The following is a 25,565-nucleotide window of genomic DNA, read 5'->3' as shown; positions in this document are numbered from 1 at the left end:
TAGCCTACAAATGACGCTCCTTATTTTAGGCTATACTAGGCTACATTGTAATCACTTGTGGACTATTTACGTAATGTATTAGATTGTATAGACAACGTAGTAAACACTTAAATACATTATTGGCCGTTCTATTCGTTTATTTTCTTTCTTTTGTAAGTCATAACAAAACAGTCCAAACAAGCCAATGAGTCTCAAAATTGTTGGCTAAATGTCAAAAATAAAGACATCCATTTTGGCATTGCGAAGAGCTAACAACAACGATAGATAAACGATAGATAAACGATAGATAAACAACATGAGATAAACTTCAGGGCCTACCTCAACCTAATGTATGCAATAACCTGGTTTGTGGATCTTGCGTGCCTAATAGTTTTGGAAAACCTTTGAAGAAATGGCACTCTGGTGCAAAATGTAGTTTACTTCTTATTACAGTGTGTCTATCTCCCGTTCTCATCTCCTTGCGCAGATCACCCAGGCGTGTTCTCTTCTTCCCAGTAACATTGGGCCTTACTGACGCGGTGCTGTGCGGGGTTGGGCGGTGGTGAGAGGGAGCCGAAGACGATGCAAGAGCTGGGTTTGAACCCGAGAGGAAACCTACCATGTGAGGCCAAGCCTCTGAAGTCATCACTGAAATATTTGACAACCAAACATAAGTCTTTTTTTTATGCCTATCTCAATTAGCTGATTGTAGTTTTCTATATGACCCATCTCAAAACAAACCTATGAATTTATTTTTGAGCGGATTTGTTCCCATTAGAATATGTTCAGTTCTTACTGTTAATAAATTACAAGATAATATAAGTAAGTGTCTAACTACTCTTACATCACATTGAATAAATCGATGTAAAGTAGGCTAAACTTAGGCTACTAATAACATATAAGTATATCATCAACAGCAGCAACAACAACAACATACCTTATGATCGTGCATATGTTGTTTCATTTCTTTTCAATGTTCCATGAACTTTCATGCTTCGATGTCTGTTGTGCACCATTTTAGGCCCCCAAATGGTCATTTTAATCAAAGCATTTCTTCAGCGCAATAAAATGTTAGTTTTTTTTTTATCTTGAACACTTGAATTAAGTGAATAAATAACTTGAATAAGTTCTGATAAAAGTCAGTCATGTAATTTATTGGGAACTAAGTAAAGTATTATAATGCAGAATTATGAACAAACTTCTTTATACAATAAAACAAATGTGTAAAAAAAAAAAAAAATCTAATTTGAAGACAGAAAGGCTCATCATTAGCATTGGCATGTTGTTCGACTAATTGACATAGGCTATTACCTATTCATCATCTATTTAAGCAAATGACACAATTATGTAATAAAATGACTGTAAACGCTGTATTTTTTTTGTCTTTTCAAATAAAGAGGACCCCTTCTTCCAGGTCGACAGAAGAAGAAGAAACGTCGCTGTGTGCCCATTTTCGAACGGACTGCTCTTGAAAACCGCCTTCGCTATACCAATGAAGATAAACAAATACAGAGAACATGAAACAGGCAAGAATAGTTTCACTAAACTCTAAACTGTAGGGTCTAAATTTTGTAAACATATCTATAAGCTATATTTCAGCAGAGCCGGTGTTTTTAATCATGGACACATGGGCTTCAAATGCGCTATTATTGTTCTCGGCAAACTACAATAAATCAAGTATGCAACTTGCAGATAATCATTTGTATTTCTTCAACAAAAAAAACGACATTGTGAATGTATAGGTCTGTATACTGGGTGAGAATTGCACACAATCATACTTACAGAAAATGTTACAGAAAAGTGTTTGAAGAGCTTTTGAATTTCGATAACACACAATGTCCATTGTTTTAAAACCTGAATCCTCGACTTTGTTGCAGACACATTGCTGTAATTCTGAAAATAATTGTATCAAAAATGAAAATAAGGAGATACTCCGTCGTTTTGCTTTAACTCGACCACTGAAATATGAGTGTCCCGCAGGGGGGCGCTCTGTCCCCGCTAAAACCGCCGTGTCCCTGCCTAATATGTGATTCCAGAGAAAAGCAGTGGCCCCGGAGCAGCGGTTTTCAGAGCTAGTTGTGGGGGTGTGACCGTATGAGAGCTGCTTTACACATAACCCCTCCTACTACGCCCCCCGTCTCTCTCTCTCGCTCTCTCTTTCACTATTCTCCCTTGTTCTTGCACACCGTTTCTTCATTCCAATGCACACACAGAGCGGAGCATAAACTTTCCGCAACCACGCCGATAATTCGCTCAGGGACTTACTACAATAGATAAACCAAGCGGATTGTATCGGGAATAAGACTTGATCATGTATGCACGTAATTGTTAAAATGCATAGTTGGACTATGCTACATTATGGTATTTGATACAAGAAGTGTGAAGATATCAAACGTATTGACTACAGAAAAGACTTGGGATTTTTTCCCGACAGACCCTGTGAGACGGACATTTACTTCCCTCGGTGTCGATTATATGAAATATTAACGGGGATATTTACCGAACCATTGTTGGGAACAGTGCAACTTCTCTTTGGTCGTTTGCCAAATGCGTCTACGGGTAGGACAACTACGGAATCTCGTTTCTCTGGCATAAAACCCACTGGAAATCATTGAGTAAGGAGAGGGCACAAATCTTCTCGTACCTTGTTCATATTCCTATTTCCCTCGTTGGTTTTATGGAGGTAACTCTGGGTTTGGGTGCTTGACGCCGTTGGACTGGGTGCTTGACGCGGTTGGACTGGGTGCCGGAACACCTCGGATTGTATTCACCCGTCTCTCCCTCTCTCCCCTGGGGTTATTTTTATGTCCGAGCTGACCGCTTTATGACAATGGATTACTTGCTGGTTTTATGCAGCCTCTGGTTGCACATGGCCTCAGCTGTTGAAGGTAAGACAGACACATTCATATTTTAAGGGGGTTTATTATAAACTGCTATTTTTTGGGGAGAATTTGCGTTAAGACCCTGATTGCCCTGGGTTTTAACTACGCCGAAGCTTTCGTGAGGTCAGTCAATGGCCAACAAACAGTACGCATTGGTCGTAGCCGAAGCCGAGTTACGCAGCTTGATCCCTCATCGAGATGTATCTCTGTTGTTTTTATTGTAGCCTTTAAATCGAGAACATTTTATTTTATCAGGAAATAAGAGACCATTTTGATTTGCACGAACTCGCCACCAACGGATAGCTTTGCGCAACGGCATGCAGACAACCCCAAACAACCCCAATTACCTTGCCGCTGCCGATTTTCAATACACATTTGTAATGCACACCAGTTCTAGCCTTTCAATGATGGCTGTGTATTCTTCTCTTTAAGATCATTCATTCGTCTTGATGATTGGCTTTTCATTATCGCCTTACGGAAATTAGCGCAACACTACTGTATGTCAACGGGGAGTCGGATCTCTGTAGGCTGCAGCTCCCCGGGTATGCCCCAGACCATAGGCTACTGAGTCAGCTTCTCGTATCGTGGAAGGGTTCTTTATTGCCAAAAATAGTGGATCAACTACTTTCTAAGCAGTTTTTTTATTTTTTATTTTAATGTCAAACCGTTTCAGCAACGTGTACCCTTTTGCTTTATGTGCTACTGGATAATGATCAATATCAAGAAAAGTGTGTTAACCATGTACAATAATAGCACAATGCACTGGTTGTCTACAAAACCACTGTGGAATATAGGTCCTATTGCGATTGCGTTCCTTATTAATATGTATTGCATTTTAGTGAATGTTGTATTTTTTTCATTCATGTAGGCCTACTCACTGGGTACGGACGTCAATTAAACGCTTATTCCAAGTTAGTTTAAAGTCATTTCATTGACATGACGTGGAAAACAACGCTGATTCAACCCGCGTGTGCCTAGTGGGTTTATGACAGGAAATAAAATAAAGAATTCACTAAAATAGCTATACACATTAACGAAGGCAATTGCAATACGGCCTATATTTCACAGTGATTTTGTAAACAACTGGTGTATTATGCTAATATATGAAACGAAAATTGTTGTATTATCTAACAGTGGGCTATTTTATGAATGATTTGTGTAGAATGGGGAAAGGTCTACGACAGGGGAGAGTGATGCTTGCTCTCTCTCCAACGCGGTCAGTGTTGTATTAAGAGATGCGTTGCTTGACAGAATGGTCGGGTTTATTAAATGAATAATTAATCAAGTGATCCTTATGTTCAGGCAGCTCATTGTCAAAACAATACTATCGAATAACTTATTTACTGGAAACATTTGGCATTGGTACTTGGGTTGAAATCGGTTTGAATGGTGCTACAGCCGTTTTAGCAAGGCAAGACTTGGAAGGCTACCCGGCTGGCTAGTGTTACTGTTGCCACTAGAAAAGTAGGGCAGGGTGCCACTGTTTCAGGAAATGGCGCTCTCCCACAGCTTGCTTGTCTCTTTTCAGGACCTCTCAATACATTTTCAACTCCTTTGAATTTACGCTGATAAGATAAGCGTTTCTCTTTGAACTTGCGAGAGAAACCGAATAGCATGCAGTTGAATGACTATTGAGGTCATTTGATAACGAACGACTCATCACCCGACTTCCGATCCTAAAATAACATTATATTAGTTGTGCGTAATTATAAAATAGCAAGACTATGTTGTGTTTAACATTCATTTTTAAAATCGGTTGTTCTGTTGTTTTCATAGTGGGGCTTTAAGTAGGCTATAGTTGTGGTAAAGTGAAGTAGGCTATAGTTGTGATAAAGTGAAGTAGGCTATAGCACAGGTATAAACATAATATAAGCTAGGGCTTATCTAATAAGCCTTGTTGTTTCGTGTGTGTCCTCAGTCTTGATACGGTATACTATATAGGCCAACTCATTTCAAATACAAGCGGTAGCTTATGAAGTATAATGTGCACGAAATCGACACATTCACCTGGGCTATATGTGTGGCGCAGCTGTCTAAGGCACTGCATCTCAGTGCTCGTAGGCGTCACTACAGACCCTGGTTCGATTCCATGCTTTGTCACATCCAGTTGTGATTGGGAGCCCCATTAGGCCAGCTCACAATTAGCCCAGCGTCGTTCTCGGGTTTGGCCAGGTAGGCCGTCATTGTAAAATTAGAAGTAGTTCTTAACTGACTTGCCTAGTTAAATGGTAAATACATGATATAAAATATATTTATATAACAACGATACACGGTTTATTTGAAGATAGTCCTTCTGGGAGACACTCATTTTGAGTGGTGCGTCAGGGTAGGCCTATAGCCGCACCGAAATTCTGGGTGCAGCTTTTGGCTTAAGTTGATATATTTCGTTAGAACAATCTATTTCCACCATAAGTGATGCCATATATTTCCCTTCGCTGACCTGGTTCAGGCCTTATACTAAGCTTTTAATATGGTCGGGTGATTTATGACATGCGCCTGAGACTTCTCGGAGACTTCTGCTAGTTAATGGTGATTTCGGGAGAGGCAAGCGGCCGCCCCGAGAACAATACATGACCACATGGTCCGTCTGGTCTGACCAGAAACTATAAACGAGAGAATGAATGCCCATAATTTACCCAGTTTACAGCCACTACCAACAAGGGACATGTTAAAAAAAAAAGTACACTGGCATGAGTGGGGTCTTGGGGAAATAGTTTTTCTATAGACCATTGAAAAGAAAATAACTTTAGTTTTTTTTGCAGGCCATGTTTTTTAGTAGGTTGTACATTCATGTTCACGATTACATTGAATATGTTCAATTATTAATGAAACATATCCCAGATTAACTAAACAATTAGATACCCACATAGACCCATTATGTGGCCTATTTTTGGGGGGCGCACGAACTAGGCCTACAAATCATAGCGTAACATTGTAATTTAAGATCAATTTTGCTTAGCAGAAAAATTAACCATGTTTTTCCTTTTATAGTCATTTTTTCAAACTCAACAGTCAAAAAGTTAATTTGATGAAGAAGATTCACGTTTATTTATTCAGAAACAAAGGCAAAGGCCCACGGATGAATCGGATGCACCTTCCACGTAGACCTATGCAAATTATTTTTCAGTATAGACTACTCAGTACTTTAAAGCTGTCAAAACAAATGATTTTCTAGTGATATTGACCAATTGTTATGTAATACGGTTGGCTGTTAGATCCTCTCAAGTAATATGGTGTACATGGCTCTACAGATAAAGTGACCAACAACCAGAGTTGTTTCGATGAAGCTCTGTGGCTTTCGGTTTTCTCGTAGCTCTGTTGGAGACCTAAATTGTCACGATAACATTCCAGTGCACAGAGGGATTAGTTCATCTTCCCCATTTTAAATGAAGTTCACGTTAGGGTTAGAATCAGATGTGTGTTTCTGTTAGCGGAGTGCACAGCACACATAACGGCGATCACGAGGCAAGCTGGAACCGCGTTTTCCCACTTTGACGCGTATTTCACTTATAGTTCCCATCCTTCATGTTGTACGGAGTTTCAGGGGAATGGGTGCTTATGGATGAGGTTAGGGTTAAGGTAAGGGTAGAGGTTAGGATAGGGACGTCCCAAGGATCCCGGATAGCAATAACATTTTTCTTATTTTACAGTTGGTGAATCTATCGCTCTTTCTCTCAATTTCAATTAAAATCCATTACATTCTATTTCAATTCAAATTTCTCTCTCAGCCAGGTGTAAAAAACTCTCTCTCTTCACCTTGACTGAAAGGCTCTTCGTCACCATTATTATTGCTTAACCCATTGAAAAGCAGGGGGGGGGCATTTTGTTTGGTACACTTGTTCTGGGTTAAATAAGGAAAGCTATACACCATTTTTTTTTTTTTAGAATACTTTAGACCTATTCTCTTTGAATGAACTAGGAGTTTTGTTAGCTTTTTAGTGGTCCTTTAAGGAGTGCCACCGGACAGACCACTTGCAGAGCGGCTACCTCCGAGTAGGCCATCTATCTATCCATTTTGCATATGCATTCAAAGGCAAATGATCAACAAACGTCGTTAAGGATAATAATGGCCATTATTAAACGGACAACAAAAAAAGACTGATTAGTCCTAAGGTTAACAATGGTAACAACCAGACCCTCTTTAAGTCGAGGGGGACATTGAAGAGCGGAGAGAGGCGTGGACCTGCATTTGTAAAAGGTTACACAATAATCCGTAACCAGCACTTTCAGTTTTACGGTGAAGAGAGACGGTGCTGGTGCTGAATACGACAGAATGGATTCCTGTTCCCTGGTCATTGTTTTTTGGAAAGTGTTTTGAGTCTTTCTTAGTTGTTAAAGATTTACTCCACAGGACTAAACGAAACACTGTTAAAACCAAAATGACAATTACATGGCAAAAAAGAAAGAGAAGTGTGTTACGATTTAATTGCATGTTTGGATTAGTTTTTACTGAATTCGTCCAGTTTCTAGGCATAATAAAAATTATTGTAAGAATTATAATACTAACATAATATCAATATCATACACTATTATTATAGGCTAATTATGCTTACTGCTTGTAGTCATATCACAATCTATTTTTTTTATCAATATTTCTTACTGTGCTTTAATAATTTGAAGAAAGTGTCGTAGGCCATACCCTAAGAAAATCCCTATTGATTTCTAGAACTATTGAAAGTCATTTATTTAAACTCTCCTTTACAGACAGTGTTGCAATCTATGTGGCTTGATTGATCAAGAACAAAACCGTGCCGCGTAGGCCTTTAACCGGAGAATCAATACATGGCTTCCCATAGTCTGTGGGGAACCAAATGGCTGCGACTTGGGACCAGTTGAAGGCCCTGGCCTAACAATCTACTAGAGGACAGGTCTTTATTGAAACATTGAAGTGCAGCAATTAACCAATTCATAAGGCAAAGTATGAATCGTCTCTTTGAATCGAATGGTGTGCGGGGACAGAGGGATTGAGTGGGTCTATCTGACTGCCACGTAGGCCACTCCGCGAGACACTGAGCATGACAAGCGATGTGCCAAAGCATATACATTTTTATGATCTTTGACTTATTGAATTACATGGGCCAAATTATTGTTTTATTCATTTCAGTTTTAGGTTTTTATTAGTCGTAGGGACTGTGTACGGGATACGTATAGTATAAGCATCATCGAAACGAAGTGCTTGCAGCTTCCTTCTCGAGAAATGCAACAAAGATACGAAAAAAAAATAAAATGAAAGTACAAACATTGAAGTAAATTACAGTAGAATAGAATAAAGCATTTTTAGCATAAGTACAATACAGGAAGGCACAGTTTATAGCCCAATATTTACACATGTATTGGAGAAGGGGTTGGGGGGGGGGTGTCATCCTTTAGATTGATTTGGAATGATGAAGTATAGCCTAGTTTATTTATGAAGGTGTTTTTCCTGAATTGTCAAACGTTTAGTACCAGGCTATACGGTTGATGAAGTATAACGTTTAGTACCAGGCTATACGGTTGATGAAGTATAACGTTTAGTACCAGGCTATACGGTTGATGAAGTATAACGTTTAGTACCAGGCTATACGGTTGATGAAGTATAACGTTTAGTACCAGGCTATACGGTTGATGAAGTATAACGTTTAGTACCAGGCTATACGGTTGATGAAGTATAACGTTTAGTACCAGGCTATACGGTTGTGGTCTGTTGTTGTTGTTGCATTACGTGAATTATAGTTGTATTTTATCATCTAATTTCATGTTGTTTTTCACATAGATAGTTTGGCCATTATTACAAATACTGTACTCAATAGTGTTAGATTATCATTCACATCATTGTATTAGACCAATTATATTGACATCATTTTTTCCCCGTGTGAAACCTTTTGTCTGTGAGTAATATTGGAAACTTTTTGTTAAGTTCATATGCAATATAATTAGGGTAACAATTTAATCAACATTTTGTGAATTTTACAGTCATTGGCGCTCTCACAACACTCATAATAGTTATAAGGATGATGATGATTAATGTTAAATTACAATGTTATGCTTACTGGGGGTGGGTGGGTTGGGTTGGGGGGGGGGGTTGTGCAGAGAGAGAGTTGACAGGCTGAGCTCAGATGTGGGGTTGGTGGTGGTGGGGGCTGTGGCTGTGGGGGGGCTGTGGCTGTGCAGATAAGAGAGAGCGAGAGCTGACAGGCTGAGCTCAGGTGGGGGGCTGTGGCTGTGCAGAGAGAGAGAGAGAGAGAGAGCTGGCAGGCTGAGCTCAGATGGTGGGGGGGGCTGTGGCTGTGCAGAGAGAGAGAGAGAGAGAGCTGACAGGCTGAGCTCAGATGGTGGGGGGCTGTGGCTGTGCAGAGAGAGAGAGAGAGCTGACAGGCTGAGCTCAGATGGGGGGGGCTGTGGTGCAGAGTGGGGCTGTGGGGCTGTGCAGAGAGAGAGAGAGAGAGAGAGCTGACAGGCTGAGCTCAGATGGGGGGCTGTGGCTGTGCAGAGAGAGAGAGAGAGCTGAGAGGCTGGACTCAGATGGGGGGGGGCTGTGGCTGTGCAGAGAGAGAGAGATAGCTGAGAGGCTGAGCTCAGATGGGGGGGCTGTGGCTGTGCAGAGAGAGAGATGGGGGGCTGTGAGAGCTGACAGGCTGGACTCAGATGGGGGGCTGTGGCTGTGCAGAGAGAGAGAGAGAGCTGACAGGCTGGACTCAGATGGGGGGCTGTGGCTGTGCAGAGAGAGAGAGAGAGCTGACAGGCTGGACTCAGATGGGGGGCTGTGGCTGTGCAGAGAGAGAGAGATAGCTGAGAGGCTGGACTCAGATGGGGGGCTGTGGCTGTGCAGAGAAAGAGAGAGAGCTGACAGGCTGGACTCAGATGGGGGGGGGGGCTGTGGCTGTGCAGAGAGAGAGAGAGAGCTGATAGGCTGGACTCAGATGGGGGGGTTGGTGTGGGGCTGTGGCTGTGCGGAGAGAGAGAGAGCTGATAGGCTGGTAGATGATATAGGACACTCAGGAGCCGTCACGTGAATGTTGACGGCGTGTCTCTCGTAGCACCACAGTCATTTGTTCATAGGGACCAAAGCATTACACAATGAATGATCTTCTATGTCATTTGTTCATAGGGACCAAAGCATTACACAATGAATGATCTTCTATGTCATTTGTTCATAGGGACCAAAGCATTACACCATGAACTTCTATGTCATTTGTTCATAGGGACCAAAGCATTACACCATGAACTTCTATGTCATTTGTTCATAGGGACCAGAGCATTACACAATGAACTTCTATGTCATTTGTTCATATATCTAGGGACCAAAGCATTACACCATGAACTTCTATGTCATTTGTTCATTTATCTAGGGACCAAAGCATTACACCATGAACTTCTATGTCATTTGTTCATAGGGACCAAAGCATTACACTATGAACTTCTATGTCATTTGTTCATATATCTAGGGACCAGAGCATTACACCATGAACTTCTATGTCATTTGTTCATATATCTATCTATCTATCTATCTATCTATCTATCTATCTATCTATCTATCTATCTATCTATCTATCTATCTATCTATCTATCTATCTATCTATCTATCTGTCTGTCTGTCTGTCTGTCTGTCTGTCTGTCTGTCTGTCTGTCTGTCTGTCTGTCTGTCCGTCCGTCCGTCCGTCCGTCCGTCCGTCCGTCCGTCCGTCCGTCCGTCCGTCCGTCCGTCCGTCCGTCCGTCCGTCCGTCCGTCCGTCCGTCCGTCCAACGATCTATTATCGCTTGCTCTCTGTCTCTCTGTCTCTCTGTCTCTCTCTCTCTCTCTCTCTCTGTCTCTCTCTCTCTCTCTCTCTCTCTCTCTCTCTCTCTCTCTCTCTCTCTCTCTCTCTCTCTCTCTCTCTCTCTCTCTCTCTCTCTCTCTCTCTCTCTCTCTCTCTCTCTCTTTTCTCTCTCTCTCTCTCTCTGTGTGTGTGTGTGTCCTCCTGGCAGCTGATGGAGGGTCTTGTCGAAGCAGGTCTTTGACACCCGCTCCCTCTCCCGAGAGGAGCAAATATGTCTGGGCCTGCACACTGCCAAACCCCCACTGGTGCTGTCTACAGCCAGTCTAGCGGAACGACGGAGATGAGGGAGACAGAAAAGAGAGGGATTTTAAAGAAAGAAAGAGAGACTTTGGGACTTGCACTCCGTCTGGGGAGAGCGAGATGGGTGGCGGTGGCACGGCGACAGAGCTGTGTTTTATATCACCGTGCCAACCGCCGTGGCCGACAGAGATGGCTCAAGCCACCCAAACAAAGTCGCATGACGGCATTAGGGTAGGATCACCTCTCCTCTTCGTCACTGTCAAAGTCAGAATGTTCCTTCTCTGTTTTTTTTATTTTTTATTTGACGATAAAACATTTTAATCCAAAAATGTTTGTGGTGTTTTACCACTTGTCCCTTAGTCAGTTGTCATTATTTATTTATAAATGTTTTATTTATTTATTTTATTTATTATATTTCCGTCTAACTGGAACCATATGAATGGGTTTCAAAATTCTGATGAAATGCTTGACATAATGTTAGAGCTTTAAATATCTAACTTTTTGGGGCAACCTGACCAACTTCACATAGAAATATGAGGTATAGATCTGTCACTCTCATTGAAAGCCAGTCTAAGAAGCGGTAGATCTGTTCCATGCGTGCTATTTCTATTCTTCCCGTTTACCTTTGGTTTTGTACACCAGCTTCAAACAGCATTAGAATTTTAGCTAGGAATTCTTCACGTTTCATAGGTCTCTTCCAACATGGACGCCCATAAAGCGCATCTGAAATGACCATGTGTCACAGCTCACACCGCGTGTTCAGCGGGGAACAACGTTGTGAAATGTTTAGATAGAAATATATGATGTCTATTCGTGCCTGTCGGACATGTAGAATAAGGAATCATGTCTGCTGTGCTCTGAGTTCAGATTGGCCGACTAAACACAATCAAACCCTTTAGGACCGTGCTCTGATTTCAGATTGGCCGACTAAACACAATCAAACCCTTTAGGCCGTCTGAGTTCAGATTGGCCGACTAAACACAATCAAACCCTTTAGGGCCGTTTCTCTGATTTCAGATTGGCCGACTAAACACAATCAAACCCTTTAGGCCGTGCTCTGAGTTCAGATTGGCCGACTAAACACAATCAAACCCTTTAGGGCCGTGCTCTGATTTCAGATTGGTCGACTAAACACAATCAAACCCTTTAGGGCCGTGCTCCGAGTTCAGATTGGCCGACTAAACACAATCAAACCCTTTAGGGCCGTGCTCTGATTTCAGATTGGTCGACTAAACACAATCAAACCCTTTAGGGCCGTGCTCTGATTTCAGATTGGCCGACTAAACACAATCAAACCCTTTAGGGCCGTGCTCTGATTTCAGATTGGCCGACTAAACACAATCAAACCCTTTAGGGCCGTGCTCTGAGTTCAGATTGGCCGACTAAACACAATCAAACCCTTTAGGACCGTGCTCTGATTTCAGATTGGCCGACTAAACACAATCAAACCCTTTAGGGCCGTGCTCTGAGTTCAGATTGGCCGACTAAACACAATCAAACCCTTTAGGGCCGTGCTCTGAGTTCAGATTGGCCGACTAAACACAATCAAACCCTTTAGGGCCGTGCTCTGAGTTCAGATTGGCCGTATAAAAATGGAATAAGGACAAGGAAGAAAACCGGCGGTGATGTTTGTTTATTGTACGGGGGAAAACACAGCCACTCATGCAAGGACACAAACAGACAAGCTAACAGCGCTGAAGTGTGCTTGACTATCACTCACTTCCAGCTAGCGATTCTGGGCACATGGTGGGCTGTTCACATGGTGGGCTGTTCACATGGTGGGCTGTTCACATGGTGGACTGTTCACATGGTGGACTGTTCACATGGTGGACTGTTCACATGGTGGGCTGTTCACATGGTGGGCTGTTCACATGGTGGGTCTGGTGTCGCCACCATGGCCTATTTGTTTCCTTTACCTCCCTTATCTCTCCTCATTTGCTCACATTGTATATAGACTTGTTTTTCTACTGTATTATTGACCGTATGTTTTGTTTATTCAATGTGTAACTCTGTGTTGTTGTTTGTGTCAAACTGCTTTGCTTTATCTTGGCCAGGTCGGGTTATAAATGAGAACTTGTTCTCAACTTGCCTACCTGGTTAAATAAAGGTGATATAAAAATAAATAATAAATACAAAAGCTGTGTTCATACGTTCACATCTAGGCCTGGTGGCCTGTTCATATGTAGGTCTGGTGGGCTGTTCATATGTAGGCCTGGTGGGCTGTTCATATGTAGGTCTGGTGGGCTGTTCATATGTAGGTCTGGTGGGCTGTTCATATGTAGGCCTGGTGGGCTGTTCATATGTAGGCCTGGTGGGCTGTTCATATGTAGGCCTGGTGGGCTGTTCATATGTAGGTCTGGTGGGCTGTTCATATGTAGGTCTGGTGGGCTGTTCATATGTAGGTCTGGTGGGCTGTTCATATGTAGGTCTGGTGGGCTGTTCATATGTAGGTCTGGTGGGCTGTTCATATGTAGGTCTGGTGGGCTGTTCATATGTAGGTCATTCCACAACCATCACGCTACAGGGAGTTGCTTGACTGTGTTTTAAAACATAGTCACATCTGTCGGGAGTGTCGGCCATTCCAAAATGGAGTGCCCGAAGAGAGAAGAGAGAGAGAGAGAGAGAAAAAAAAAAGGCCATCACCTGGTCTCAGCTTTCACAAAGTCTTGTTAAAAATGTCTGGGAAAGAAGGAAAAAAACCCTCTGAGATAATAGAAACCTGTTGGAGTAGACGATGGAGGTTGAATGTAGACGTTATGTACACGGGCACGTGGTAAAAAAGTTGTTAAAATACTCTTTTAGACCGGCGACACCTTTTGCTACTTTTCTAAACGGGTGTGATGATAAGAGGGTTGTGAGGGTTTGAGGTACCAGCTGAAGTCGTAGCTAGTGGACTAGGTGTGAACGGACACTTTGATTAAAAGGGACTAGATGTGCGAGTTTGTGTGAATCGTGTGTGTGTGTGTGTATGTGTGTGTGTGTGCGTGTGTGTGTTCAGTGTGCCTGTGTGTGTGTGCGTGTGCGTGCGCGTGTGTGTGTGTGTGTGTGTGTGTGTGTGTGTGTGTGTGTGTGTGTGTGCGTGTGTGTGTGTGTTCAGTGTGCCTGTGTGTGTGTGTTCAGTGTGCCTGTGTGTGTGTGCGTGTGTGTGTGTGTGTGTGTGTGTGTGTGTGTGTGTGTGTGTGTATGTGTGTGTGTGTTCAGTGTGTTTGTGTGTGTCTGCATAGAGTGGGATTCAACGGCCACTAAAACTCCCATCTGCTCACTTCTTCTCCTGGAGTTAAAACACCTAGCACACCACCTGCTTGCAATTCAGACATCAAACAACACACCCACAGTAAGGTTCTCCCTTCTCCACGTACCGTTCTGCCCCTTTTTCTCTTCCAATGAACGAGTGCAGAATTAACCACACCCCTTTATTTTCTCTTCCAATGAACGAGTGCAGAATTAACCACACCCCTTTATTTTCTCTTCCAATGAACGAGTGCAGAATTAACCACACCCCTTTATTTTCTCTTCCAATGAACGAGTGCAGAATTAACCACACCCCTTTATTTTCTCTTATTGATGGAACTCAGTCTCAACGACTTCTACGCTACCTCACACAAGATTATTATTATTATATATATTTTTAATTTGTGCATTTTATTTTTTTTATTTCACCTTTATTTAACCAGGTAGGCAAGTTGAGAACAAGTTCTCATTTACAACTGAGACCTGGCCAAGATAAAGCAAAGCAGTTCGACAGATACAACGACACAGAGTTACACATGGAGTAAAACAAACATACAGTCAATAATACAGTAGAAACAAGTCTATATACGATGTGAGCAAATGAGGTGAGAAGGGAGGTAAAGGCAAAAAAAGGCCATGGTGGCAAAGGAAATACAATATAGCAAGTAAAACACCGGAATGGTAGATTTGCAGTTGAAGAATGTGCAAAGTAGAAATAAAAATAATGGGGTGCAAAGGAGCAAAATAAATAAATGAATACAGTAGGGAAAGAGGTAGTTGTTTGGACTAAATTATAGGTGGGCTATGTACAGGTGCAGTAATCTGTGAGCTGCTCTGACAGTTGGTGCTCAAAGCTAGTGAGGGATAATACGTGTTTAATTTCAGAAAAATCTCTAATGTATCTGCGGTAATAGTGAAATGATAGTGTTTCACGGTATTTCTTACCCGCCAGTGTTGTGATTGGCTGTGATATTGGCCTGTTGTCTTCTCCCGTCGGAGCTGCATCTGTCGTCAAACTGGGAAAGCTGTTTCTGACTTTGTGACTGTGTTAATCTAATGAAAAACCACCCTGTCATTTCCCGGGTTGCTAAAAATTCTACGCTGTTCCACTAAATTTCATTTCATGTGAGAAAACAGGCACTGAATAGTGTAGGGAATCAATTTCCAATATCACTGCAGATATATTATGGACTTGTTCTGAAATTACAAAAAAAAAAAAAGAAAGATCCTATGTGGAGCACCTTTTAATTAATTATGCAAGGCTTCTGAGTTTAACGGCGGTGCAGTTTTGCACAGAATCCACGACAGATGGAGAGGTGTCAGATCGGCTGTAAAGTCCTGCCTCAACTCAACACCAAGACATTTGAATGTTTTACTGCACAGGATGCACTAAAAGACAAAATGTTCCCTCGCCGGCATGCATCGTTTTTGTTTGTCCCTCCCCCTCTAACATGTTACGTTCATTCACACCTTTTAATAAAGGTGTAGGCTATTGAACGTATCTATCTTAACGTTCCGCAAAGGTTAGAGGTTAGACGAAACCTTCCCACAGACGAAACCTTCAGGAGGTCGCAGTGGGAACTGTTAGGATTATGGAAATGAACAATCTGAAAGGTCACTTGATTATAATGTCGACTATCGTACATTGTTGATTTGAGGCAAACTTTGTGTGTCTGTGTGTGTGTGTGTGTGTGTGTGTGTGTTTGTGTGGAGGGGGGCTGTCTTTGTCTCTGACTATGAATGCATGTTTATCTTTGTCTCTGTGTGTGTGTTTGTCTCTGTGTGTGTGTTTGTCTCTGTGCGTGTGTTTGTCTCTGTGTGTGTGTTTTTGTGTGTGTGTGTGTGTGTGTTCATCTCTAAATGTGTGTGTGTGTATGGAGATAGTGTATTCTCTGTGGTACACAGAGTGCTGTTGTCCATTTTTTTTTTTTTTTTTTTTTTTTTACCTTTATTTAACCAGGCAAGTCAGTTAAGAACATATTCTTATTTTCAATGACGGCCTGGGAACAGTGGGTTAACTGCCTGTTCAGGGGCAGAACGACAGATTTGTACCTTGTCAGCTCGGGGTTTGAACTCGCAACCTTACGGTTACTAACGCTCTTACGGTCCAACGCTCTAACCACTAGGCTACGCTGCCGCCCCATTGAGTTATTGAGAGACCACTCTCTGTCATGAGATGTATTATCTCAATTTGACTGGGTAATGAGATGCTTACCCAATCAAATCTCATCTAAGGCATGTTTTCCCAAACTCGGTCCCGGGGCCTCCCCTGGGTACACATTTAGTTTTTTTGTTGTTTTGTTGTTTTTTTGCCCCGAGCACTACAGCTGATTCAAATAACCAACTCGTCATCAAGCTTGAATTATTTGAATCAGCTGTGTAGTGCTCGGCATAGAGAACAAAATGTGTACCCAGGGGGGGCCCCAGGACCGAGTTTGGGAAACCCTAGTCTAACGGACTCCCAGCCATCTCCTCACAGGCCTTGAAAATGTCTCGTCACTGTGATTTATTTACATGTCAAAGGTCGACATTGGGCAAAAAAAATAAAAAACATTTAAACTGAATAACTGATCAATACACTAATCATACCAGGTAATTTAATCCTTTAAAAAAAAAGAAAGATATCACAGAAGTGAGATTTCTCTGATCTGTACAGCTTCCCTCCAAAAACGAATCCTGTGAGATGACGTCAACACATACTGGCTAGCTTAGCTAAAGAACTATGCTACGTTGGTCGCGGCGAACATGACCAGAAAGACTTACTGGCTAGCTTAGCTAAATAACTATGCTACGTTGGTCGTGGCGAACATGACCAGAATGACACACCAAAGGCACACCCCCTTTCTGTTAGAAACTGAGAAAGGGGCAGAGTTGGATAGTTTTTTTATCGTATCCAAAGTCGACCTTTTAATATTTCCTCCTTAGGTTGTTTATCTAGAGCAAGCTGTAATAACGCTGGGAATTCAACATGTAAATCTTCCCGGTCAAGTCTTCAGTCATGGCATAAGGGGGTTTGAGAGAATGACATTTCTGATCGTGGTTTGATGACAATCTACTATTACTATTAGGCAATGTTGTAAAAGGACATGCAAGACTAGAAGATAAAAGGACTGAACAAAAAAGCGTCGACCCCCGTCCCTCTGTGCCCAGTCAGGCTAGTAACAGCCCCTCTCACACCCAGGAAACCTCTACACCGTACACCGTACACACACACACACACACACACACACACACACACACACACACACACACACACACACACACACACACACACACACACACACACACACACACACACACACACACACACACACACACATGTTGTTAAAATGAAGCCATATGGTGACTGACCTTCCCTTCACCTTCTGTGGACCACACCACAACACCAGCTCACAGATGTGCTGTATCAAAGCCTGATAACCCACAGGCATGGGGACTCAGCCGATAGTTACATCTGCAAGGTGACGTATCTCAGCCAGGCAGTGAGAGTTTTCACCCAGGGGGCGACCCTTTTCTACAGCGATTATCCACAATCCCCTGCACTGCAAAAGCCACCCATGCCGGGTGAGAGATGTGTGATAACAGGGTTCAGGTCTGCGCTCCGGTTCTCCGCTGAGCCGCAGTCAAAGACTTATCAGTTATTAAAGCCCCCTGAACCTGAACGGAGAGAGAGAGAGAGAGAGAGAGAGAGAGAGAGAGAGAGAGAGAGAGAGAGAGAGAGAGAGAGAGAGAGAGAGAGAGAGAGAGAGAGCGTCAGGGAGGCATAGAGAGAAACAGAGGGATCTCGCTTTCAAAAGCCATTTGGTTCAGTATTGGACAGCCAATTCATTTCAAAAGGTGCTGAGAGAACTGACAATGCAGGACAGAGTGACCCAGGTGAGATTGGGGGGAGCTATGGTTAAAATGAGTCGGGAAGGGGGGTGAGGAAGGAGGGGTTAATGGGAGAAGGGTGGGTGAGGAAGGAGGGGTTAATGGGAGAAGGGGGTGAGGGGAGGGGTTAATGGGAGAAGGGTGGGTGAGGAAGGAGGGGTTAATGGGAGAAGGGTGGGTGAGGAAGGAGGGGTTAATGGGAGAAGGGTGGGTGAGGAAGGAGGGGTAATGGGAGAAGGGTGGGGAGAAAGGGTGGGAGGTGAGGAAGGAGGGGTTAATGGGAGGGAGAAGGAGGGGTGGGTGAGGGGAAGGAGGGGTTAATGGGAGAAGGGTGGGTGAGGAAGGAGGGGTTAATGGGAGAAGGGTGGGTGAGGAAGGAGGGGTTAATGGGAGAAGGGTGGGTGAGGAAGGAGGGGTTAATGGGAGAAGGGTGGGTGAGGAAGGAGGGGTTAATGGGAGAAGGGTGGGTGAGGAAGGAGGGGTTAATGGGAGAAGGGTGGGTGAGGAAGGAGGGGTTAATGGGAGAAGGGTGGGTGAGGAAGGAGGGGTTAATGGGAGAAGGGTGGGTGAGGAAGGAGGGGTTAATGGGAGAAGGGTGGGTGAGGAAGGAGGGGTTAATGGGAGAAGGGTGGGTGAGGAAGGAGGGGTTAATGGGAGAAGAGGAAGGAGGGGTTAATGGGAGAAGGGTGGGTGAGGAAGGAGGGGGTGGGAGAAGAGGAAGGAGGGGTTAATGGGAGAAGGGTGGGTGAGGAAGGAGGGGTTAATGGGAGAAGGGTGGGTGAGGAAGGAGGGGTTAATGGGAGAAGGGTGGGTGAGGAAGGAGGGGTTAATGGGAGAAGGAGGGGTGGGTGAGGAGGAATGGGGAGGGGTTGAGGAAGGGGTGGGAGAGAAGGGTGGGTGAGGAAGGAGGGGTTAATGGGAGAAGGGTGGGTGAGGAAGGAGGGGTTAATGGGAGAAGGGTGGGTGAGGAAGGAGGGGTTAATGGGAGAAGGGTGGGTGAGGAAGGAGGGGTTAATGGGAGAAGGGGGGGTGAAATTGGTGAAGGTGTGAGCATCAGACAAGGGAGATTTTAATCTTTTGGACCTCTGCCACATCCATCCTCTGCATCTCCTGTTCTAACCTGGAACAAAGATCCCTCTCTCTCTCTCTCTCTCCCTCTCTCCCTCTCTCTCTCCCTCTCTCCCCCCCCCCTCTCTCTCTGTCTGTCTCCCTCTCTCTCTCCCTCTCCCTCCCTCTCTCTCTCCCCCTCTCCCTCTCCTTCCCTCTCCCCCCCCTCTCTCTCCCTCTCTCTCTCTCTCTCTCTGTCTCTCTCTCTCTCTCTCTCTCTCTCTCTCTCTCTCTCTCCCTCTCTCTCTCTCTCTGTCTGTCTCTCTCTCTCTCTCCCTCTCCCTCTCTCTCTCCCTCCCTCTCTCTCTCTCTCTCTCTCCTTCTCTCTTTTTCTTTCTTTCTTTCTTTCTTTCTTTCTTTCTTTCTTTCTTTCTTTCTCTCTCTCTGTCTGTCTCTTTTTCTCTTTCTCTGTCGCTCACCACCCTGTTACCAGATGAAAAGTCTGGGCTGTAATGCAGGCTGGATGGAATCCGCCAGGGTTTTTAATGAATCTGACAAGCAACCGAGCGCCGATCAATGGCAACATTGTGACACAATTTTCAAGACAGGATCTCTGACGATTTCAGGGAGAGAGACACAGAGAGGGAGAGACGGAGGGAGGGAGAGGGAAGGAGAGGGATAGAGGGAGGTAGGATGGAAATGGGCTTATCCACAGGCAGCCGTTTGGGGTCCTGATTTTGTAGCTGGGTCTGTAGCGGGGTCTGAATGAAAGGTTAACCATCCTCATTCAAACAGTTGTACTTTTATTAAACAAACCATCACCTTCTCTCTTCTGTTTACTTTCTCTATTTTCACCTTCCTGTCACTCTGTCACTGTACTACCGCTGACATCATCAGCTGGGAGACGGGTATTTACTGTACTACCGCTGACATCATCAGCTGGGAGACGGGTATTTACTGTACTACCGCTGACATCATCAGCTGGGAGACGGGTATTTACTGTACTACCGCTGACATCATCAGCTGGGAGACGGGTATTTACTGTACTACCGCTGACATCATCAGCTGGGAGACGAGGCTATTTACTGCCCTTTTGGTCTTTGTTGTGTCTACTTGTTGATAAGAGCTGACAGTCAGACGACTCACTTTCTCCATGAAAGAGGAAAGAGGAGACTGCGGTTCAGTGACAAGTTGAGACTCGTCGTCACCCTCCGCCTCGCTCTGTGACATTGTTTCCTGCCAACGCCAGATGACGAGTTCAAGCAACGACACTTACATGACAGGTTTGACATGGTGTTCTCTTTCAATCTGTCCCCGTCGCCCTCGGCAACATCAATGGGCCCTAACTCTATCCGTTGCTATAGGGTGTCAAAGAGAACCTCAATGGGCTGTAACTCTCTGTTGCTATAGGGTGTCAAAGAGAACCTCAATGGGCCCTAACTCTATCCGTTGTTATAGGGTGTCAAAGATAACCTCAATGGGCCCTAACTCTATCTGTTGCTATAGGGTGTCAAAGAGAACCTCAATGGGCCCTAACTCTATCTGTTGTTATAGGGTGTCAAAGGGAACCTCAATGGGCCCTAACTCTATCTGTTGTTATAGGGTGTCAAAGAGAACCTCAATGGACCCTTACTCTATCCGTTGCTATAGGGTGTCAAAGAGAACCTCAATGGGCTGTAACTCTCTGTTGCTATAGGGTGTCAAAGAGAACCTCAATGGGCCCTAACTCTATCTGTTGTTATAGGGTGTCAAAGGAACCTCAATGGGTCCTAACTCTATCTGTTGTTATAGGGTGTCAAAGAGAACCTCAATGGGCCCTAACTCCATCTGTTGTTATAGGGTGTCAAAGAGAACCTCAATGGGCCCTAACTCCATCTGTTGTTATAGGGTGTCAAAGAGAACCTCAATGGGCCCTAACTCTATCTGTTGTTATAGGGTGTCAAAGAGAACCTCAATGGGCCCTAACTCTATCCGTTGTTATAGGGTGTCAAAGAGAACCTCAATGGGCCCTAACTCTATCTGTTGTTATAGGGTGTCAAAGAGAACCTCAATGGGCCCTAACTCCATCTGTTGTTATAGGGTGTCAAAGAGAACCTCAATGGGCCCTAACTCTATCTGTTGTTATAGGGTGTCAAAGAGAACCTCAATGGGCCCTAACTCTATCTGTTGTTATAGGGTGTCAAAGAGAACCTCAATGGGCCCTAACTCCATCTGTTGTTATAGGGTGTCAAAGAGAACCTCAATGGGCCCTAACTCTATCTGTTGTTATAGGGTGTCAAAGAGAACCTCAATGGGCCCTAACTCTATCTGTTGTTATAGGGTGTCAAAGGGAACCTCAATGGGCCCTAACTCTAACTGTTGTTATAGGGTGTCAAAGGGAACCTCAATGGGCCCTAACTCTATCTGTTGTTATAGGGTGTCAAAGAGAACCTCAATGGGCCCTAACTCCATCTGTTGTTATAGGGTGTCAAAGAGAACCTCAATGGGCCCTAACTCTATCTGTTGTTATAGGGTGTCAAAGAGAACCTCAATGGGCCTTAACTCCATCTGTTGTTATAGGGTGTCAAAGAGAACCTCAATGGGCCCTAACTCTATCTGTTGTTATAGGGTGTCAAAGAGAACCTCAATGGGCCCTAACTCCATCTGTTGTTATAGGGTGTCAAAGAGAACCTCAATGGGCCCTAACTCCATCTGTTGTTATAGGGTGTCAAAGGGAACCTCAATGGGCCCTAACTCCATCTGTTGTTATAGGGTGTCAAAGAGAACCTCAATGGGCCCTAACTCTATCTGTTGTTATAGGGTGTCAAAGAGAACCTCAATGGGCCCTAACTCTAACTGTTGTTATAGGGTGTCAAAGGGAACCTCAATGGGCCCTAACTCTATCTGTTGTTATAGGGTGTCAAAGAGAACCTCAATGGGCCCTAACTCTATCTGTTGTTATAGGGTGTCAAAGAGAACCTCAATGGGCCCTAACTCCATCTGTTGTTATAGGGTGTCAAAGAGAACCTCAATGGGCCCTAACTCCATCTGTTGTTATAGGGTGTCAGAGGGTGCTTAAGTCCAGGGCACGTGAGGTGTTGTATGGGGTTTTAAATACCCAGGCAGATCGGCGAAGAGTGTGAAAACAATCGCCAGGGACATGAAAGCGAGCAGGAACACACAGCATGGTCAAATTACCCTCCCAGCCAGATGGGGACGGTCAGTGAACGAGGCGGTCGATGTGGGATGCGAAAGAAACATTACCCCCAAAGCCACTTTTAGCTCTCCATCAATCAATGTGGGAGGAAGACTTGTGCTGTTGATAGCCCACCCCCTTAAAACCAGACTGGGTTGGCCTCTTAGCAGTAGGCATTTTCTTCTCTGCTTTTTTTTGTGTGCTAATTAAGCGGCAAAGCTACCACAGCATTTACTTATTCATGAATCTTCTCTTTCGATCGGTGCGGGAGACCACTTGGTCACTCGACACTAAACCCTAATTAGTCTGTCGCTAATGGCTGAGCTTCTAGACGATCCATACAATCTAAATATTCACATGCCGTCTCTGCAATGTTATAACTCTATCCTGACCTGGACTTTAACCTCCTCCTTGTCTATAGTGTTGTGCTGAAAACAAATATGAGAACTCTTGCCCTTCATGGAAACCCATATTGAATAAAGTGATAGGCAAGGATACTTTAGTGCGACAAGGTATGGACTCGTTAGTGCAACAAGGTATGGGCACCTTGGAGAATTTACAGCATCTGCATCCCTACTTTGAGGAGGTGCTTTTCATCTTAATTGAGTTCAGGCTATCTAATCTTCTCTCCCAGATCCTCGTCTTGGTGCGCTTGGTTTCATTTGAATACAAACTTTAAAGAGCTATATCAAAGGGGATGAGGTGTCCCCGCCTTAGATGTCCTCCATAACGTGAATCCTAAAGATAAATAGTTCTTAGTCAGGATGTGGCACAAAACATCCTCCGGACTAATTTCCAGTTTTGCTCAATTGTAGACTAGCAGGTTATAAATTTAAAAAATCACGCACCTCCCTGACACGTCAATACTTCAGTCCCCTAACGACGTCAGTCCCCTAACGACGTCAGTCCCCTAACCACGTCAATATCGTAACCACATCAGTCCCATATCCACGGCAGTCCCCTAACCACGTCAGTCCAGTAACCACGTCAGTCCCCAAACCACGTCAGTCCCCTAAACACGTCAGTCCCCTAAACACGCCAGTCCCTTAACCACGTCAGTCCCCTAACCACGGCAGTCCCATATCCACGGCAGTCCCCTAACCACGTCAGTCTCGTAACCACATCAGTCCTGTAACCACGTCAGTCCCCTATCCACGTCAGTCCAGTAACCACGTCAGTCCAGTAACCACGTCAGTCCCCAAACCACATCAGTCCCCTAACCACGTCAGTCCCCTAACCACGTCAGTCCCCTAACCACGTCAGTCCCGTAACCACATCAGTCCCCTAACCACGTCAGTCCCCTAACCACATCAGTCCCCTAACCACGTCAGTCCCCTAACCACATCAGTCCCCTAACCACGTCAGTCTCCTAACCACGTCAGTGTCGTAACCACATCAGTCCCCTAACCACGTCAGTCCCCTAACCACATCAGTCCCCTAACCACGTCAGTCCCCTAACCACATCAGTCCCCTAACCACGTCAGTCCCCTAACCACGTCAGTCTCGTAACCACGTCAGTCCACTAACCACATCAGTCCAGTAACCACATCATTCTCGTAACCACGTCAGTTCCCAAACCACATCAGTCCCCTAACCATGTCAGTCCCCTAACCACGTCAGTCTCGTAACCACGTCAGTCCAGTAACCACATCAGTCCCCTAACCACATAAGTCCCCAAACCACATCAGTCCCCTAACCACATCAGTGTCCCGTAACCACGTCAGTCCCCTAACCACGTCAGTCCCCTAACCACGTCAGTCCCCTAACCACATCAGTCCCCTAACCACATCAGTCCCTAACCACGTCAGTCCCTAACCACATCAGTCCCCTAACCACGTCAGTCCCGTAACCACATCAGTCCCCTAACCACGATCAGTCCCCTAACCACATCAGTCCCCTAACCATGTCAGTCCCCTAACCACATCAGTCCCCTAACCACGTCAGTCCCCTAACCACGTCAGTGCCGTAACCACATCAGTCCCCTAACCACATCAGTCCCCTAACCACATCAGTCCCCTAACCACATCAGTCCAGTAACCACATCAGTCCAGTAACCACATCATTCTCCTAAACACGTCAGTCCCCTAACCACATCAGTCCCCTAACCACGTCAGTCTCCTAACCACGTCAGTCCCCAGTAACCACATCAGTCCCGTAACCACATCATTCCCCTAACCACATCAGTCCCCAAACCACATCAGTCCCCTAACCACATCAGTCCCCTAACCACATCAGTCCCTAACCACGTCAGTCCAGTAACCACATCAGTCCCCTAACCACATCAGTCCCCTAACCACATCAGTCCCCTAACCACGTCAGTCCCCTAACCACATCAGTCCCCTAACCACGTCAGTCCCCTAACCACATCAGTCCCCTAACCACGTCAGTCCCCTAACCACATCAGTCCCCTAACCACATCAGTCCCCTAACCACATCAGTCCCCTAACCACGTCAGTCCCCTAACCACGTCAGTCCCCTAACCACGTCAGTCCCCTAACCACGTCAGTCCCCTAACCACATCAGTGTCGTAACCACATCAGTCCCCTAACCACATCAGTCCCCTAACCACATCAGTCCCCTAAACACGTCAGTCCCCTAACCACGTCAGTTCCCTAACCACATCAGTCCCCTAACCACGTCAGTTCCGTAACCACATCAGTTCCCTAACCACATCAGTCCCCTAACCACATCAGTCCCAGTTCCTAACCACATCAGTCCCCCTAACCACATCAGTTCCCTAACCACATCAGTCCCTAACCACATCAGTCCCCTAACCACATCAGTTCCCTAACCACATCAGTCCCTAACCCACAGTCAGTCCCCTAACCACATCAGTCCCTAACCACGTCAGTCCCCTAACCACATCAGTAACCCCCTAACCACATCAGTCCCTAACCACGTCAGTCCCCTAACCATCAGTCCCCTCATCAGTCCCCTAACCATGTCCCACATCAGTCCCCTAAACACGTCAGTCCCCTAACCACATCAGTCCCCTAACCACATCAGTCCCCTAACCACATCAGTCCCCTAACCACATCAGTCCCCTAACCACATCAGTCCCCTAACCATGTCAGGTCCCCTAACCACATCAGTCCCCTAACCACATCAGTCCCCTAACCACATCAGTCCCCTAACCACATCAGTCCCCTAACCACATCAGTCCCCTAACCACGTCAGTCCCCTAACCACATCAGTTCCGTAACCACATCAGTCCCCTAAACACATCAGTCCCCTAACCAACACACTACACCCAGGCAGTCTTGTTCACTTCAGTCTAGTTTTGCCACGAACATTAATAAGTCTGTTTGTCTGTCTGTCCATCCACTATAGCCTTGTGTGGAGTGG

General features: G+C 44.8%; 1 protein-coding gene and 1 long non-coding RNA gene across 8 annotated transcripts in view; both read left to right on the top strand.

Annotated features, from left to right (window-relative positions):
- Positions 1-2,182: 2,182 nt before the first annotated feature.
- Positions 2,183-25,565, top strand: part of LOC118382244 (ephrin type-B receptor 3-like) — a 133,673-nt gene continuing 110,290 nt past the window's right edge. For 4 of the 7 annotated variants that reach the window (XM_052475527.1, XM_052475526.1, XM_052475525.1 and 1 more), the window contains exon 1: positions 2,184-2,867. In XM_052475527.1, the coding sequence (XP_052331487.1) occupies positions 2,804-2,867 (64 nt within the window). In that variant the 5' untranslated portion in view covers positions 2,184-2,803. Of the gene's footprint in view, positions 2,868-25,565 lie in introns of all 7 variants that reach the window. The other 3 variants (XM_052475522.1, XM_052475521.1, XM_052475520.1) reach the window with 1 other exon arrangement.
- Positions 24,483-25,565, top strand: part of LOC127910711 (uncharacterized) — a 1,744-nt gene continuing 661 nt past the window's right edge. Inside the window, exons 1-2 of the long non-coding RNA XR_008075912.1 lie at positions 24,483-24,810; positions 25,295-25,565. The exon at positions 25,295-25,565 is cut by the window's right edge and continues 661 nt beyond it. This is a non-coding gene — a long non-coding RNA (uncharacterized LOC127910711). The remainder of the gene's footprint in view (positions 24,811-25,294) is intronic.

This window comes from Oncorhynchus keta, chromosome 22 (assembly GCF_023373465.1).
Source record: "Oncorhynchus keta strain PuntledgeMale-10-30-2019 chromosome 22, Oket_V2, whole genome shotgun sequence".
NCBI classification, from domain to species: domain Eukaryota; kingdom Metazoa; phylum Chordata; class Actinopteri; order Salmoniformes; family Salmonidae; genus Oncorhynchus; species Oncorhynchus keta.
This window is presented reverse-complemented; position numbering and strand designations above follow the sequence as displayed.